Consider the following 19,808-nt stretch of genomic DNA (forward strand, 5'->3'; position numbering starts at 1 on the left):
CAATAAAGGTGAGGCTATCAGTTTAGCTATTGAAAAGTACTTGAGGGGTTGGGGAATTAATAGAATTTTCACTATTACGATTGATAATGCAAGTTCAAATGATGTTGCTATCAATAGTTTCAGAAAAAAAGATGATTAATTGGGATTCTAATATTTTGAAGGGAGAATATGTCCATATGAGATGTGTAGCTTAGATAATCAATTTGATTGTTGCTGATGGCTTAAAATATATAAATCAATATGTGATGAGGGTTAGGAATGCTATTAAATATGTTAAGCAATCTCTCTCTAGATTAAGCAAGTTCAAAGAATGTGTAGAGATTGAAAAAATTGAATGCAAGAACTCATTATGTTTAGATGTACCAACCAGATGGAACTCAACTTTCTTGATGTTGAATATTGCTCAAAAATTTGAAAGAGCTTTTAATAGGTTTGATGAACAAGATCCATGTTTTAAATTAGATCTTCAATATACAAATTGGTATAATGTTTTGAATGAAAATGGAGAGATGATACTTGAATCAAATGGTAAACCTAAAAGAGAATTGAAGACTTTTGATGGGAAGCCAACAAGTACAGATTGAATAATGTTAGACTTTTTGCATCTCTACTACAAGTTTTCTATGAGCTAACATTAAAAGTTTCAGGATCTTTGTATGTCATATCTAATACTTTTGCACATGAGATTAGTTCTATTCATACCATCTTGAAGGATTGGCAAGAAAGTGATGATATTGATGTGTATTCGATGGGAATTAAAATGAAAAATAAATTTTATAAGTATTAGAGAGATCCTGAGAAGATGAATAAGTTGCTTTACATTGCGGTGGTACTTGATCCAAGGCATAAATTGGATTTCGTAGAAGTTATGTTGATTGAATTATATGGAGATGAGAAGGGTACCAGAGTAGGAAAGACAATAAAAGATACTTTATTTGCTTTGTTCAAGAATTATAAAGAAAAAATGGAGCCTTAATGCAATACTTCAAGTTCAAGAGTTCTATCTATTTTAGAATCAGTTGACAAAAACAATGCTTCAAAAAATATGAGTCAAGTGGATTTGAAAAGACAATCAATCTTTGCGAAGTATAAGAAACAAAAGGCACAAATTTTTGGTGATGGCAATATGTCAGAATTAGACAAGTATCTTAATGAAATAGTTGAAGAGTATTGTGATACTTTTGACATTTTGGGATGGTGGAAGCAAAATTGTCATAGATTTCCTATACTTGCTCAATTGCTCGTGATGTATTAGCTATTCCAATATCAACAGTTACTTCAGAATTTGCATTCAATACTGGTGGTCGGGTACTTGATTGTTTTAGGAGTTCATTGACTCCTAAAGTGGTAGAATGTCTTATTTGTACTCAAGATTGACTTCGATTAAGTTTGAAATCACTCGACATTGAAGAAATTTTAAAAGATGTAGAAAAACTTGAAAGTGGTAAGTTTTTCTTTTTAAGAAAAATACAATTAGATTTTTATTTATAATTTATTTATTTAACTTGTGTTTTTTTGTCAGAATTTTCAAAAATTATAATGGACTCGTCTTCTTCAACAACATCGGTGCATGGATGAATTAAATTTTTGAGTAATGTATTTTGTTCAGGTATTTTATTTTTCTCTTTTTTGATTCTTATGTTTTTTCTCTTATTTACTGATTTAAGAACATTCAATAATACAATACTAGGATTAATTTTGTATATTAGACTTGAACAAATCACAGTTGAATCATCTCCGATTTATGGATCACCTCAGTTAGATTTCAATTTGCATGGACTTTCACAGTTGAAAGTTTAGATTTCAGTTTAATAAAATAGTTTCTTGATTGTTACTCGTTATCAAATTATATTTAAGGCTTTGTTGTAGTTAGGAACACAAGTGAGGAGTTGCTTGCTGCAGGATGGCGTTGCTATTTCAACGTGGAGGCTGCTGGAGCCTAGAGGCTACTGTTGGTAGGGCTGCAATCCATGGTTTTATGAGATATATATGTGATGTAATGGTATGTATGAGCTAGCATGGTTTTAACCTCAATGGGTTAGATCTACACGTTGTCATTGTGGTGCATGCATTGTATGTGATGGGTGATTCATGTGTGGTTGTGGTGTTTTGTATTGCACGTTGTAGTGCTTGCATGTCTTTTGTGATGGTTTTTTTGTGATGTGTGGTTCATGTGTGGTTGTGGTGATGTGGGTGGTGTGTAGTTGTGGACTTGTGGTGTTTTGGTATTGGTTGTGCACTGATTTGGTAGTGATCATGGACTTGTGATGATGATTTTTGATTGTACAAATGATTGAATGAGGGGTCTAACCTCTCTTTTATTTATATATGTATCATTTTTCATGATTTGTGATTGTTCAATTAAGTCATTTGTGTTAGAAATCAAATTATGTTATTTGTGTTAGATGTGCACGTTGTCATTGTGGTGCATGCATTGTATGTGATGGGTGATTCATGTGTGGTTGTGGTATTTTGTATTGCATGTTGTAGTGCTTGCATGTCTTTTGTGATGATTTTTTTTGTGATGTGTGGTTGTGGTGATGTGGATGGTGTGTAGTTGTGGACTTGTGGTGTTTTGGTATTGGTTGTGCACTGATTTTGTAGTGATCATGAATTTGTGATGATGGTTTTTGATTGTACAAATGATTGAATGAGGGGTCTAACCTCTCTTTTATTTATATATGTATCATTTTCCATGATTTATGATTGCTCAATTAAGTTAAACGTGTTAGAAATCAAATTATATTATTTGTGTTAGAAAAAATCAGTTAATCGGTTCGATTTATTTGATTATTATCAAAAAATTCGATCGATTCGATTTGATAAAAAAATTTAATTTATTTAATTTAATTTAATTCAATTTTAATCAAATACTCATCCTTCTGTACTAATTAAAAAAATGAGACACGCAGCGCATCATCCTTCATTTGACTACCAAAACTTACTTTATTTCGTCGTATTCATTTATCCGAACATCAAATTAATCACCTGACACGTCTACAATGCGTGGATCTCTAATCTCGACAAAAGTTCGAGCGTCAGCTGTACCGGAAAGATCAGGATCCAGTAAATATGCCGAATCGCGGCACTCCTCCATTCGTGCCACTGTGTTTTACTTGGATGGATTTCAGTGCTTAAAACTAGGAGGGGATTCCCCGGATCACGTGAGTTTGAGCAATAAAAGCGGCTAAAAAGCCGATCCGAATTACCACGGTTGACTTCCTCCGCACGGCTCTGTTACTTTCCACCATCGTCTTCTTCGTTTTTTCGTTCCGCCGAGCGCCATCGTCTTCCTCATCATCGATCAATCATGGCGTCTTCCACTGTCGTCGGATTCATGGGGCTCGACGAGCTCGGCTTAGAGATAGCTTCCTTGCTTGCCAAGTCCGGATTTCGCCTCCAAGCATTCGAGGTTTTTTCTCTCGCTTTTTGATGGCTTCAAATCCATTTTCCGTTTTCTGTTTTCTTCTTTGTGCAATGGCTCCATTTTTTTAATCTTTTAGTGGTTTAGTTACTTCATCCTTTCAGATGGTCGAGTCGTCTCTGATGAGCAGGTTCGTGGAGTTGGGTGGAGTGAAGTGCGCAAGCGCTATGGAAGCTGCAATGGGTCAGTGAGTAATATTGTTTTCTATTACTGGTTCCTCCGAGTTGTACTGCTCTGATCTAGTTGCTAGAGAATGGTTATCAATCCTTTTCTAGTGAAGCGACTTGTGAAAAATATCAACATGCGTTGCTGTTGAAGCAAGGAAAAACCTGGCCATCCAAAAATGTTTGTTAATTTGAGGGAGAACACTTCCTCAATATAATCAGCACAACCCCACTATTCCATGTGAGACTATGGGTGTGGAGCACCTTAACTTCTATAGTCTCCCTCATTCTCATTAATGACTTAGAGTTTGGCTAAGTGAGTTGGAGCAATTCCTTCAAAATGGCTACTCACTTGAGATTGGAATGTAAACACTCAAGGGTTGCTGCACTCTTCCATGTGGAACAATGGGCGAGGAGCATCGATCCCCTCATGCTCATTTAAAGCTGCATACAAGGGCACCTTCTTTTCAAGCATTCCAAATTCGATACCAACTTACATAGATTTTCTTTAGTTCTATATTGCCAACTTTTGAAGCCACTCAAGGCTTCCTTGTTGGCAAAGTCATTTAGCAAAAAATTGTTTGGCCATCTATCTCCATTAAAGCAATACCTATTTCTACATGAACAACAAAGCTAGATGCTAACCTCATAAACCACGAGGACCATCAGGGAGCACGTTGAATCCAAGTTGGTCCAGCCGATTGTTCCACATGAACAAGTTTCATGTAGACAACATCACTCTTCTAAATATCTAGTTATTTTTGGATGTGAAGAGTTCCACCACACTCTAATTGTTGCAAGCTTCAATTAGTCGTGGCACAAAGTGGACCAAGATGTTGTACATGGGTGCAATAGAAATTCAAATTTATCTAGGAATTTGAATGTGGAGTTGACTTAAATTGCCATTAAATTTCTATATCAAAAAGTTACATGTTGGACTATCAAAATTGGTTCATACAATAATGGTTTGAAATCTTGTACTATGCCGAATGGCATGGTTGAAACGTATTGATTTGATGAATTATCGAAACTTGATACTAGTTGACACACGTAATTTATCCTATGTTGTTGTGTCAATTATATCAATGAGCATATATCATTTTGACACTCGACACCCTTGACATGTTATAAAACACGTCAAGATGAATTGAAATAATGTTGTTAACATTGTACTACTCTAGATGGAACATAAAACATGAAGTTAGCTATATATTGTGTTCTCTTCTTCCTCCTTTTTCCTCTAATTTTCCTCTCACACTATATATATGGTATTGTGTTTCTCTTAAACTCCGATGCGGCTCGAGATTTTGAACCTTTCTTACAATGAACATGAAGTTTCAATACAAATATCCAAAAACACAATATAACAAGATATCAATTTGCTAAATAAACAAAAGAGAAGAAAGTAGATCCTACTTCATCACAACATATCTTCCTTTGTTCTTCCTTCTCCTCTTTTACTTGCTTGTCACATCTATTGGCACCTGACCCGGCCGACATGCCTATGTCTGTCTTGGTTTCTTACACCGTGGAGACTGATAATTTTTGGAATTTTTCAATGGATAATTTTTTTCTCCAAAATACAAATTTATCGTCCCATTAGTTCCTTACAATTATCTATTCATATCTCAGTTAGGTTCACTAGATATAAGAAAGCAGTATCATTTTTGTATCCATAGTTGGTAATGTAGTTTTTAGAGCAAAGCTAATGAGGGCATGAACTAACTCATCGATGTTATATGTGAACACTCTTTTGTTTCTACAAGTCTTTTTCCTTTACATTCTTGAAGGCCTTCTGATTTATTATCTTTGTTGCAGGTGCTACATATTTTATGGTTATGGCTTCTGCAAATGAAATATATGATTTCTTCTATGGAGAGAATAATGTTGCTAAAGGTTGCATATTCTGTTTCCTGTTGTGGTTCATTATTAACTTATGTTTGGTATTGAGTCTAACTAGTTTGTATTTGATAGGATTATGCAAACACGCAGTCATTATCTCTCGATCATCGTTTTCAGGAAACCACATCCAGAAGATACAAAAGCTATTCACAGGTTTTCATGATATAAGATCTTGATAATTCTTGTCATCTAGTAATCATGTCCTATTTCTTATTTATTTTGTTTCCTGTCATGCAATGTGCATGTCGTATTCTTTAGGTAAGCACAAATCCTCATTCTGTTTGTCTTGCAAAAGTGCCATATGCAATATGCGAATGTTACTGGGCTGTACCTGGGCATGCTTCACTAAGCTAATATGAAAAACTTTATGTACTTCTTATGAGTGCATAGCTAGAAATAGTCAGAACAGAACTAATTTAATATGTAATGGACTGCTATAGTGTGGTGGTTGTACTGAGGATTCTTCCTAACAATCGTCATCTTTGAAGTTCCTGCTAGCCTGGATGGTGCATAAAATCCTGCACTGCTTGCATATTGTGATTGTGGCTTGGTTCTTGACTTGAAATTAAATCTCAATCATTATACTCTAGAGAAGTGTAAATTAGGACCATCTAGTATTGTAATTTTTTGTTTCCTTTCTTCAAATGTCAAAACTGCTATTTATGTCTAATTGTCTTTATTTGGTCTAGAAGAGAGAGTAGATGTCGGCTTTATTGATTCCTATATTTTCCATGGAGTTTCTGAAGAGCTGAAGGGGAAAATTATTGTAAGCTTTGCATACCATATGATATGTCTATTCTGGACTGTCAGCTTTTCTTATTGTTAGTTTGAAGTTATTAACTTATTATTATCATTCATCCTATCTATAGGTTGTTGCATCTGGATGGGAAAGCACAAATGTAAAATCTGGACCCTTTTTCTCTGGTATGTTACACATGTTGCCTCTTTATGATACTTCTTTTAGGATGCCTGACTATTTAGCACTTGAACAGCTATCAGTGAAAATGTTTACCTTTTTCATGATGAAATTGGTACTGCAAGGTAAAAATTTTCTTTCTTAACTTTTTGTTCTTTCCAGGAAAAATATTTCTTTTCTTTTTAGATGAGTTAATTACCAGTTTGCAAGTTTTGACATTAGTTCATGTTACAATTACCTAGTATTGCTTACCATAAAGCCTTTTTTTGTCTCATCTTTGTAGTAAGATTTGGACAGTGAATCGTCTTCTAGAGGGTATTCATTTTGTTGCATGTGTTGAAGCTATATATCTTGGAATTAGAGCAGGACTTCATCCACGAGTTCTCTATGACATTATCTCAAATGCCGCTGGAAGTTCCTGGTAGGCATATCATATTTGGTAACGTTTCTTATTTTAGAGTAGATCTTGTATTACCTATTCTACTTTCTTAGAGTCTTTTATCTCTGGCATTAAGTATATCAATTTGTTCATAAATTATTTTTGTATCTTACCATAGGTTCCAAGATGAAGGGGAGCCTTGGCGCAACGGTAAAGTTGCTGCCATGTGACCTAGAGGTCACGGGTTCAAATCCTGGAAACAGCCTCTTGCCAAAGGCAAGGTAAGGCTGCGTACAATGGATCTTTTCCCCGGATCCCGCATGGCGGGAGCTTCGTGCACTGGGCTGCCCCTCTTACCATAGGTTCCAAGATATTAACATGTACCACACTGTAGAAACTCACTATTTCAGGATGGGGCTTGTACTTTGCATAATTTTCTTATTATTCACGTTCTGGTTGTCCCTATCATTTCATTTCTGGATCTTGGGTATGCTTGTGCATGCATTAGCATGATTTGCAGCTTTGGGTCCCATATAATTTTCTATACCTTAAAGGATTGAACTAGTCATGTTGGCAAAATGTTATATTGATGCTTAACAATATGCATCAAGGAAGATTAGAAACTAGTAGATCCTCAATCCTAATATTTGGAAACTAATCCGAAGGAAATGGTTACATGCTTCCATGGAGTTAACATATATATTGTAGCAAAATAATATAATGCACATGAATTCAGAATGACTTGAACAACATTCCCTGACATACATTAAGCTTGTAAGGTACATGAACATGAAGGGAAATACTAGCTAGAAATGGAACTATGAATGCGGTTGTAGAGGCTAGGGTCAGAGCTAAAGGGTAAGGTCATGATCGTGTAGTTGCAAAGCACAAAGAGGGGCCATTAGGCAGTAGTTAGAGGCTATACGTTATTGGATCCAGGAGTTGCAATTGATGCTATCTAGCATTCAGGACCCTTGCACATAACTTGCACAATCAAGTAAACCTGTGGGAGTTTGTGAGTGGGTAAAGGTGAAAAACAAGAACTATAAAATAGAAAGATTATATATATAATTTATTACACTGTCTGTATAACTATGAATTTTATCAAAACCAGCATGCCTCAAAATTTTTAGGGTTTGGAAACACTATACATATAATATATTTTAGTTGTGCAAAATAAATTTAATGAAATCTTTCTAAACTGCATAATAGAATCATTTTCTGACTTTTTGCCTGGTGAATATCAAAGGTTCTGTTGAATAAATAATGGTCAGTATCCTAAAAATAATAAAATCTTGGAATAGGCATGGTTATCAAATGGAATAAGTAGCTTAGTGAGAACTTAGACCTAGAGCTACCATATATGAACTAATGAGACATTGTAGAATAGGCTAAATTCATGAAAATCTAAAATTTATTCTGAATAAAAAAGTTAACATTATCAGAACCATATCTTAAATTGGAAAAACTCTCAAGTGCTCAATTTGGTTTGTTTTTGGTTCAACTCTAGAATATTGTTCTTTTTGTCCACACCTAATACCTTGATATTAGGACCATGGTTTCACATTTTGTACAATATTGTACAGTACAATTGAAATACATAATTCCAATAAATTATTAAGACTCAATATTTATCAACATGGGTAATCTGTTTTGTGCCATGTGTGCTAATTGACTGATAAGTATTATGTCATAGTAATAGTTGACATATGGTACCACATGCTTTAAGATAAATTCAAGTAATATTTGTTACTTTCTATTCTTTATTTCTGTAAAATTTTAATTCAATTAATTATTTGAAAAAAATCCCTAAATTTATCTTGACATATTTTGATGCATCCAAAGTGTGTAGCATAATAGCATCTAAGTGTCATTCTCGTTTGGGGCCCAAACTCTAGTATAAAATGGTACTTTAAACATTACCCCAAGTTATGTAGATGTCTTATTGTCTTCTTATTTTTCTTTCTTCCCCTCCTGAAATTCGCCACTAGTAGAGGACTTGCAGAACATGTTTTGATGCATCCCAAGTGTGGAGCTTGCTTGCGGACAAGAAGAGGCGGAAGATCTCTATGCTTGCTTCTGGGTCGGAGATGAACTTGAGGAAGTGAAGAAGGTGGAAGTTCTCTACACCTTCTTCTCCTCTACAAGTGGTGTGTTTCCTTATGTGAGAATCTTAGTTTAAAATCTCGTGCTATTTCGCCCGATACAGGAAAAATATTTCATTTCACTTATGGACATGGCATCATCACGCCTCTAGTGCCCCTGAGGCCTCGTAGATGCCTCGCGTTGGCTCGGCGATGTGGCATAGGCATGTCTCCGGTGCCGGTGTGCCCTGAGGCCTTGTGGACATGCCACACGAGCCTGGTGACGCATCTGGATGCGTTGCTCCAGCTTGGCAACGTGTCCGGATGTGTCGCACTGGCCCGGCGACCCGTCTGGATGAGTCATGCTGGCTTGGAGGTCGTCGCGGAAGCGTCGCGCGGAACAGGAGGCGGGAGTGAAGGTTTTTAATTTAAGTTTAATTAAATAACTTAGGTTAATAATTTTAATCAACTCATCGTTATATTGGGATAATTTAGATAGATTTAATTAAAGTCTCTAATAAAATTATCCCATATTTTTAAAAAAGTTATATTTTATATTTTATATTTTTAAATATTTAAATTAAATTTTTTATTTATAATTAATTTATTTTATATCTAAAATATTGAAATTATATCGGTATAACACTATATGGTATCAAAATTGTATCGTTTTAGTCCGGGATTGAAACTTTGACACGTGTCGAGATTTTAAATCATGGTGAGAACCTTCTCAATCAGAGTGAGATGACCGTCAAAGATGGCTTGGAGATGGAGATGATCGGCGGTGGAGATGAAGATCACCAGTGGTGGAGATGGTAGCACCTCTCCCAATTGGGATATGAGCTTGTAGATGGAGGATGCGATGATGGAGGGGGAAATGGGGGTTGTTGAATGAGGAGGAAGATGGATTGAGCGTCTTTTCCAATGGAGGTGCCATCCCTTTTTCTCCAAGTGAACCAACCTCTCCTTAAGTGAAACGGTGCCACACACGCCATGACTGTGTCAGGAGACATAACCAAGCCATGTGTCAGGTTACAACGAGGAACACGACTAGGCCGTGTCAGGCGACACGACTAGGTTGTGTGGGTTGTAGGGTGTTTTCAGTCATGTTACAGTGAGGAACACGGCTAGGCCGTGTCAGGAGACACAACTAGGCTGTGTGGGGTGCTGTAACTTTGGTTGACGTCTCCTTTAATTCCCTATAAGACGATACATTGACATTTGATGCAATGTTATCGATGCGAAAGAAATTGAAATGAATTTCAAAATAAACCCTTACTCGTAAAACATGATATGAATTACGAAATTAAGCACACAAGAGGATTAAAACATCAAGTATGAGCACCAAACAATATATAAAAATGTTGGTTATCAAGAATCTGGACATTGTCAATGTTAGAGGAAAGAGGAGTAAGAGACAAGGAAACTTTGAGTGGAGAAATATCATGTGAACCAACCTTGGAGAAACATGAATCTCAACACAAGCTAGTGTTGGTGGAGCAAGAAGCTAGGACTTCAGTGCTAAGAAGAAGGGTTCAACACAGAGTAGCCAACATGAACAACAAGATGTACTATTTAAAGTTGGAGATTCTTGCAAAAGACGACGACAAAGGAAGTCACTCGAGACGAAGTTGCAAAGGAAGATGTTAAGTCATGCTCATTGTGATTCTTAGCTTTTTATGTGTTGGTCAGTAGGTGGAACGAAAAATTTCACCCAATCTTGATGTATGTTGGTCAGTGGTGCCTGGTGTTAATCCCTTTACTGAGAGAACATGAGATCAGCCTTATCCTACTCAAATGTTGAGTGCTTACAACTGTACTCAAATGTTGAGTGCTTACAACTTAGGCAACTGTTAGGCTATAATTGAGTGATTTATGATTCACTGAAATTAAATTTTGTGCATAGTATGAAAACATAAAAAAGCCTTGAATCTCATGTTGCAATTGAAGATTCTATTTATTTATTTATTAGGTAGGCATTTGTGGTTTATTTGTCAAAATATGCATGAGACCATATTATTTAAGGGATGCAATTATTTATTGTATAATGCTTCCTTCCAAAGATAGAAAGTCTAATTTGTGATTGCTATTTATCAATTTCTATTTGTAAGGAGTGGTGGGCATCCATCAGTTGCTAGAGAAGAACTGGGATCATAAATGATGTTTATTCATACAGTTTGGATAATGTTTCTTTTTTGCATGCATATGTTGAGAAAAAAATTAATATATTTTAGGGATGGGGTGACATGTTTTATAACAATCATTTGTTGTTGGTTATTTTGTATTTATATAATTGATAATTTTTATCTGCAGGATCTTTGTAGATATAATCCCCAGATTGTTGAGTGTTGACCAGACTCTAACGCATTATTTGAAAAATTTGGAGAATGACATCGTAAGGGTTTCAACTAGTTTAATGTCTTTGCATTACTTTCTATCTTAACAATCTGCAATCATTATCATATTTTTCATCCGGTTATTCTACTAGTGTATGACTGAGAATCATTATCGTTGAGACCATAACATTGATATATATTTTTTGGAAAAATGATTTGAGTGAATCAGTGTAGTTCACTCTAATAATATATATAATGAAGGTGAGCCTTGGTGCGCAATGGTAAAGTTGTTGCTGTGTAACTTGGTGACCATGGATTTGTGTCTTGAAAATAACCTCTTGTAATACAAGATAAAACTATGTACAATAGACCCTTCTCCGGGACCCGTATTGGTAGGAGCCTTTACTGCGCTTTAAGATTTAACACAAACATAGAGAGAGTCCTACAAAACTCTTTCTCTACAAAACTATAACAGAACATAGTTTGAGACAAACTGGATCAGCAAACAGAAGGTCTTCCTATAAACAGGGAAACACAATTGATCTGCCCTAAATTAGATCCTGCTGTTTGAGCAGCTGTTCGATATAAGAGCTTGCTGAAGGATGAAGTTGGAACCACTATAACCATTGGCAAGATACTAGATAGGAAGATCAATTAGAGAGCATTTGAACAGCTCGGGAAGCAGTGGCCCCTAGTCCTTCACTCAATCGACACAAGCCAAAGAGGATTGGCTCAAGGAGTTTCAAACTGTTGAAGACAGTGAAAGCTGCAGTAAGTATATGCAAATTAAGAATGGACCTCACATCTGCTTTTGTAAAAAAAAAGTATCATCTGTGTACTAAGGTATATGGAAGCCTGGAGTGCAACACTTCTTAGTCACTCCTCAATTAGGACTCTTTCCTATGCTTGAGCAAGAATAAGATGGAGTGCATCAGTAGTAAAGAGAAAGGGCAATAAAAGATTACGCTGGTGCAATCTTTCTTGCATTTGAACAACTATCCCACCTGCCAATTAACAACAACTGCTCCCTGTGCACTAGAGACTAATTTCAGTGCAAGAAACTCATTGCTGAGGAAAGCCTTGAAGAGTGAGAACATAATCTGGCACATTCCAGCTTACCTTATCAAGTCTTGTCATAGGCAAGTTTGAAAACCACTTCTTCTTGGCGTCTTGATTCAAACTAGTTGATGATATCGACATGGGACACATGTAGTAATCATTCATATTCCTTCCTTTTATAAAAGCAAAATGAAACTCACCGACCTACTCTAGGATGCAAGTGCTATAGTGCAATAAGTTTGTAATCTGAAGGCTTCCCTTCACCCTCCACTTATGTCTGTCGGGACAAAATAGCCCTATCTCGAGTGAAATTAACTACATCATTAATCATTTTTTCATCTTTTTTGGATCTTACATTTGCATGATAATGTTTAGTTTGTTATACTATCTTTTGATTTCAATTTTTGTCCTAAATAATGTTGACATTAATGAAGAACTGACATGAGGAGGCTAGTTGCAATGTCACCTGAATCATTTAAATGCCTTAGCATTCCTTTTGCTTGTAAATTTTACTATAAAAGAAACATCCATTTTTCCTACCCAATTTTTTGAAGCCAAAGATGCCTTGTTTATGAGATACTCATTTTATGGGGGTTTAGGGCATTGCTTGAAGTGTTGAGCTATGCCGATTGACATAGATGAAATTTATCATCGATTTATTGACTAGTATGCAAAACACTTACACTAGTATTGACATTGAAGTTGGGAAGAGAAGGAAAAAGTAAAAAAGAAAGATCAAAGGAGGAGAGAAAACAAGTTACTAGAGAAATAGAGCTTCATGGCTAGTGTTGTTACAAGCGGTGGATGTGGCAGGGGATTCATGTGGTAGTAAATGGTTATTGACGACGACGATAGGCAACCTGTATGACTGCAGGCTATAAAGGCATGTGGGCCTTGTGAGGTTTGAGGCTGCAGGAATTGGGAATAGAAAGAAAGAAAAATAAACAAATAACATAATGAAATAATTTCTAACCTCATAAAAATACAACTAGCTAATTAAATATATTGAACAAACCTATCTTATATATAACTTTGGTTTATTTTGAAAAAGATCAAAATAAATTCAAATGGAGTATGATTTGAACCCACTTGATTTTAATCACCATATCTATATGATAAACTTTATGTAACCTAAATTTTTGCATGATTATAAAACTCAAAAGACTAATTTTTTTTAGCTTAATTAGATATCTATTTAAAAAAATAATTTCAAAAGTAAAATTTAAATAAAATAAAATTTGGTATTTAATATCATTTTTTGTGTTCTAAGTTTTATAACTTTTTATTTTAAGAAATCTATATTTTTAAATTTAAAAGTGATTTTATCAAAAAAATCTCAAATATGAAAATTTCAAATTTAATTCAGTTGAGCCCAAATCAAATTTCATATATTTATGTTTTTTTTAAATTTTATTATTATAAAATTTAAATTTAATTATAAAATTAAGTAAATTTAATTATAAAATTTAAAATGTAATTTAAACCTAAATATAATGTTTCAGTTCTCAAAATTTAAATTTTTTTTGAATCTTTTTATGTTTCATCCGCTCTAATAATTATAATTACATATAACAAATAAAATAAAATAAATAAAATAATAGAATTTTAAATTATTTTGCCTAATCTAATAAATTTTTTATTTAGCATTTTATCATATCAAATATAAAAATGATATTTAATGCTCAAATTCATATCAAATGCTTATAAATAAAATTTTAGGTAATTGCATAAAAATATCTGTTCATTTCAAATAAAATTACATCATCAAAAATGAATATTTTTTTTAATCAAAAATATCAATGCAATCAACATATAAAATATAAAATTAATAATGCACATTATAGTAATCAAACATTACAAAAATAAATTTTCATTCAATATATTTATATTTAAAAGTAAAAAAATATTGAAACTGTATCGATATAGTACAATATGGTACCAAAACCATATCCTTTCATTTCAAAGCTGAAATTTTGTCATAGCTCAAAATTTTAACTCTTGATTTAGAGTTCATCTGTAAGTAATGTGAAAATATGCTGAACAGATAGACTTCAAGGTTTGTTCAAAAGATTATTTAAATGGATGTAATAAACATTTCAGTTTCTTGGGTAATGATCACTCTAGCCTATTGCAAGGTCATAATGTGTCTAAACTTAGTTTTGCTGTATATGCATCTTTAGATAGTTTGCATGGTTAATACCCTGTTTTAATCATTTTCTTTTTGTTGATTTAAAAATTCAAAAGGAATATGTATCTAAATACTATCTATATATATAGTCTAATGGTTGTAAATTTCCAGACTTGAATGCCATTGTTTGTGGTTGTTTCTTCTATTTGCTTTCTTTCTATTAGGAGAGAAAAGAAGCATTTCTAATTTGATTCTCTCATACAAATACAGGGTCTTGTGATGGGGATGGCGAAATCGGTTACTTTCCCTCTTCCACTACTATCTGTTGCTCATCAATCATCTATACATGGTACACTGCAAATTAACTTAATTTCTTTATGCCTTGTGCATATTGGCTTACCTTTTTCAATTCTTCTATTTTGTAGGATATTCTGCTACATATATAGATGATTGTTCTGCTGGACCATGGAAGGTTGCCCTATTCTTCATGTTTCTTGGTTGAACTTCTATTCTAGCATGATACATAGCATGTGATGCTCATAAGTCTGGTATTAACATTCATTTGTTCAAGAAACCTAATTTTCTATTTTTCCCAGATGTGGGAAAAAACTTTTGGAGTGGATGTCAGTGAGGCAGCTAATAAGGAGCCATATAACCCAGGGGAAATTGCTGATAAAATTGTTAACAAATCGAAGGTTGTGAATAAAATTGGTTTTGTAGGCCTTGGAGCAATGGGATTCGGTATGGCAGCTCATTTGTTAAGATCAAACTTTCAAGTTATTGCTTATGATGTAAGGATTCTGTTGATATTACCATTTTACTTCTTTTTCTTGATATAATTTTTAATTCAATTTGATAATCGAGGCAATACATCTGAAATGTTTGATTTTGAACTAGAAACAACATTTCAATAAATCGTTGTGCTTAGAAATGATATTTATCATGATGTTTCCCTTTAAAAGTTTTAAAGATGATTCAGGAACTTGTTACAGCCCTAGAGGCTGAACCAATTTGGTTAGTACACACACACACACACACACACACACACAGTGGAATAAAAAGAGGAAAGTCACAAGAGTTGTCATTAATGGCAACTGCTTCAATTCTATTCTTAGTGAATTATTAAAAAAGGTGGTTTAGGCAATATTCAGGTGCAATATCGGAACCTGCTGTCTATAAAAGTTTAGTAAATCCATCTTTAACAAAAAAAACCACCTTTTACCTGATTGAACCTCATTCATCTTAGTTGACAAAATTAGTGCCAGCTGATGATCTTTATTGTTAGTAATGCTATCATAAGTTTCCATTTGGTGACTATGTTGGTAAGAATTGGTGTGAATTAAATTTATTATGGGTCATTTGGTGTCTGCAGTGGAATTTAATCATTGAAACAGTTTAATGGATCATGGATGCTACAGGTGTTGCAAGGCCAGTAAGTTCTAAGGCCACATTATTTGTAATACTAGGCCATCTTGATCTGTCTAATTAATATTGTTTTTAACTCTCCCTTTACCTCTAACATCTTCTAAACCTAATTGATTAAACTTGTTTAACAATGAAATCTAGAGCCATCCTTGGACATGCCCATGTAACTTTTTTTTTTAATTTGATAATTTATTAAGTCTACACTAAATGCTTGTAGTTTTTTTTTTATTGTCTTTACTAATAACACCACGTGTTCATCTGGATATTCTTAGTTCTACAGTAGTAACTTTAAGTTTTCGTTGTAGGCAAACATTTCTTGTAATCTAGGAGACAACTAGTTGTGATTGGAACTTTGAAAACCCACTCAGTACATGGATTATTTGGATTTACAGTTTCTTGGATCATTTTGTCACATGCAAAAATATATTTCTTGCTCCTAAGCCACTCATTTAAGAGATTGTTGTTTTATACTACTGAAAATTAATGTATGTTAGGAACTCTTTGTTTATTCGCTCTCGCTCAACCATTCAGATCAGCTAATAGTCATAGTTTTGGCGATGTTCTTACAAGTCATGGGTGTGATCATGTTATCTAATGATCCTTTCTTACCATTTGATTTTAATTTTTTTGGTGGTGATTAGGTATACAAGCCAACATTATCCAGGTTTGCTGATTTAGGTGGCACCATTGCTGGCTCTCCATTGGAAGTATCAAGAGGTACTTACTGATTTGATTTCTGCATCATATGCAAAACTGACATAGAAATTTAGGAATAATAACTATCCTACTAATGTATAAATCACTCTTTTTTTTCATATTGTTTCTTCTAGTATTTGAAGAAATCAATTTTTCATATTTCTCTAAGACAACATATTTTGAATGGTACGACATGCTATCAATAAATCAACTAACCACTAATAGATATTGCTTAGTTGTGACTTGTGAGTAAGCCTAATGAAGCATTATCAATGCTCAACATAAGTACAACACAATAAAAGGTTGGAACAACTCTCAAAAGAAGTTGATAATTCAACCATTAAGCCTATAACTGAAAAAAAGAGTGAATACAAATATACCATTAGTTTATAATTGACATACATTCATGCTCATGCTTCAGATAGTAATTGACTCCAATGCTTGCACATTACCATGGTTTGAAATCTTATGTCATTGGGTGGTAGAATCAAAACATATTGTTTCAATAGATTATTGAAACTCTACTTGTCGATAGTGGTAAGGTCTCCTATGTTATTATGTCAATCATGTCGATGAGTATCGTCTCATACAAGATAATGCCAAAATTGTACCAAGAACTTAACCATATTGTTATATTATCTATATCCTCCTTTCACTTCCAATTTGTCACTAATACCATACACTGGAATGTCAATAATATCAAAACAATATCATTCTACTCAAAAACTGAAACTCCAATTCTAACCACAATTTGAGCCTTACACACAACTACTTCTAACAATGTGGTCTTACATTAGTTTAATTTCCATAGTTGTAAAAATTGCTCAGGCCCCATAAATGATTCAAGGTCTACAGTGCCGAGCTGTGCTGATAGGCATGGGTGAAACTTACGGTTTTGGTTGCTGACCAATACCAAGATAAATCCGAAACCAAAAATAAAGGAAAGGGAAAGACAAAATAGGAGAGGAGCGAAGAAGGGGAGTACTGAGAAGCAGCGAGCGTTGATCAACGACGATGTGCAGGTGATTTGCGGGGTGGCGTTGCGCAAGTGGCGTGGTGGGGGTGAACGACAGGGCGATGACATGTGGGCGATCGACAGAACGATAGTATGTGGGTGACTAGTGGGGCGACGACAGATGCGAGAAGAAAGGGTGCAGAGAATAGGAATTAGTGAAGAAGAAGCAACGAGAAAAAAGGAATGATAAAGTAAATAAAATAATATCTAATTTTTTAAAATACCATTATTTAATTAATTACGATTGTACCAAACTCTTATATATACAAACTTCAATTTTAAATTAATTAAAAAAAGTTGATTTAGTTAAATAATTCAATAAAAATAAAAAAAAACAATTTAAAATGTAAAATATATTTTAAAAATATTTAAATAGAATTACTATTAATATCTAATAGGAGTGAAAATTTTTTGTGTTCTATGTTCACGTTGAAAGGTTGTAAAGATTTTAAATAGTTCTATCTTTATGTTGAAAGGTTGTGTGAGTGAGCAATTAAAAAACTAAGATTTGATGATGCTTTTTAAATAAAAAATTGTTTAATTACATTACATTTTAATTTATTCTATTGAAGATACATGATAAATTAAAGTATGTTTCTAATTATTTGTTTTTAAAAAAAATCAATTCAATACAAATTAAAATGAAAATTTTTCAAATTTAAATTTGATTTTATCAAAGAAATTGAATCTAAAATTTTAAATTTAATTAAGCCAAATTCAAATCAAAATTTTATTATTTTAATAATTATATCTTTAACATTAAATAAATTTAATTATAAAATTTAAAATCTAATTTAAGTCTAGATATCATATTTTAAAATTTTAAAATTTGTCTTTTATTTTTCATCTACTCTAATAATTATAATTATGTGAAATAAATAAAATCGGATTAAAATTTTAATGCTTAAATACATGAAATAAAATAAATGAAATGAAATGATATTAATGCCCATTTTTATTAAATGTTAATAAATAAATTTTAAATACAATTACATAAATATATCCTTAACAATAAAAGTTTCTCAATCTTTAAATCTAAAATTGCTCCAATGTCACAAAATATGAATGCTACAAAATTTGAAAGTAAAATATGTCCCATTTTATAGAGGACTAAATTCTCATCTTCTCATTGCTCATTCTAGTGTTTTGCTTGCAAAATAACTTGTGTAAATTATTATGAAATGAAAGAAATATATAGTTTACAAATGACTAAAGTTAAAATTATATCATAATTGGCTACAAACATATTTAATTTGAAGTGTGAGGTGATTAAATTAACAAATATAAATATGAAAACACGAATGTTTTGGCAATCTAATTAATTTAATTAACTATTAATTATAAAAGTCATTTGTTATTATTAATTATTCAATTAACAAGTATCGAAATTGTAATGACACAACACGATATGATACCGAAACTGTATCATTCCAGTAAACGATCAAAACTTTGTCACCTCTTGAAATTTTAAACCATAAAATGACTATTTAAATAAATGTTTAAGAGGATCACATTGTGATGTCATATTATAGAACATGACAAATGTACTCTAAATCATGGTTTAAAATCTCATATCGTGTTGCACGAAATTGTCAAAACATATGAGTCTGATAAATTATCAAAACTTGATATTACTTAGCATAAACAATGTTTCATGTGTGGTGTCAATGAAGGCAATGAGTATTATCTTATGCCAACATTGAATCCATCCCATGCTAAGAGATGTTATGCCTCTAGGAATTCCTTGTTTACCTAGTAGATGCCAACCTTGGCTCACCTAAGACTTCACTTGCCTAGAGAACCTTGTCGTTGAACTTTACCTATTGTTCAGTATCCATTTGATCTTGGTCTGCCAGGACTTTCCCTTGTCAAATCTTAGGTCAACCTTAATTTATTAGGACTTTCGTTGCCTTGAGACCTAATCTTTGAGACTTCCCTTACGTGAAGACTCTTTGTCTTCAGGACGTCACTTGCTTACAGTTCACTCTCTAGCACTTTTACCTTGCTTGATATCTAGTCAACCTTGACTTATTGTGACTTTATTATTGCTAAACATCTAATCCTTATTCATTTGCTTGGACTTCCATTACTTGCTTAACATCTAGTTATTGTTGATCTATTGTAGAGGTATTGGGTACTCACTAGTCTACTTAGACTTTTGCTCATAACACCTAATTATCGTTGATCTGCTAGGATTTTCTGTCACTTGCTACACACCAGGTGTTCCTTGAGTTGCTTGGACTTCCTTTGCATTTGCTACATATTTAGTGTACCATCAGA

The 19,808-nt window shown here is 33.4% G+C and overlaps 1 protein-coding gene across 1 annotated transcript; it reads left to right on the forward strand.

Annotated features, from left to right (window-relative positions):
- Nucleotides 1-3,223: 3,223 nt before the first annotated feature.
- Nucleotides 3,224-16,534, forward strand: LOC141819076 (uncharacterized; the record flags this gene model as incomplete). The annotated part of the gene is made up of 13 exons (XM_074706446.1): nt 3,224-3,412; nt 3,529-3,607; nt 5,407-5,484; nt 5,563-5,643; nt 6,180-6,256; nt 6,360-6,414; nt 6,483-6,531; nt 6,690-6,827; nt 11,183-11,264; nt 14,663-14,741; nt 14,818-14,864; nt 14,989-15,183; nt 16,459-16,534. Coding segments are annotated over exons 1-13 (1,138 nt in total), but the record flags the coding sequence as incomplete, so codon positions are not given.
- Between the last annotated feature and the right edge of the window lie 3,274 nt (nt 16,535-19,808).

The sequence above is a fragment of the Curcuma longa genome, unplaced genomic scaffold (assembly GCF_044706935.1).
Source record: "Curcuma longa cultivar G26 ecotype Majalengka, Jawa Barat unplaced genomic scaffold, ITB_CL_G26_1.1 contig_27659, whole genome shotgun sequence".
Taxonomy (NCBI): domain Eukaryota; kingdom Viridiplantae; phylum Streptophyta; class Magnoliopsida; order Zingiberales; family Zingiberaceae; genus Curcuma; species Curcuma longa.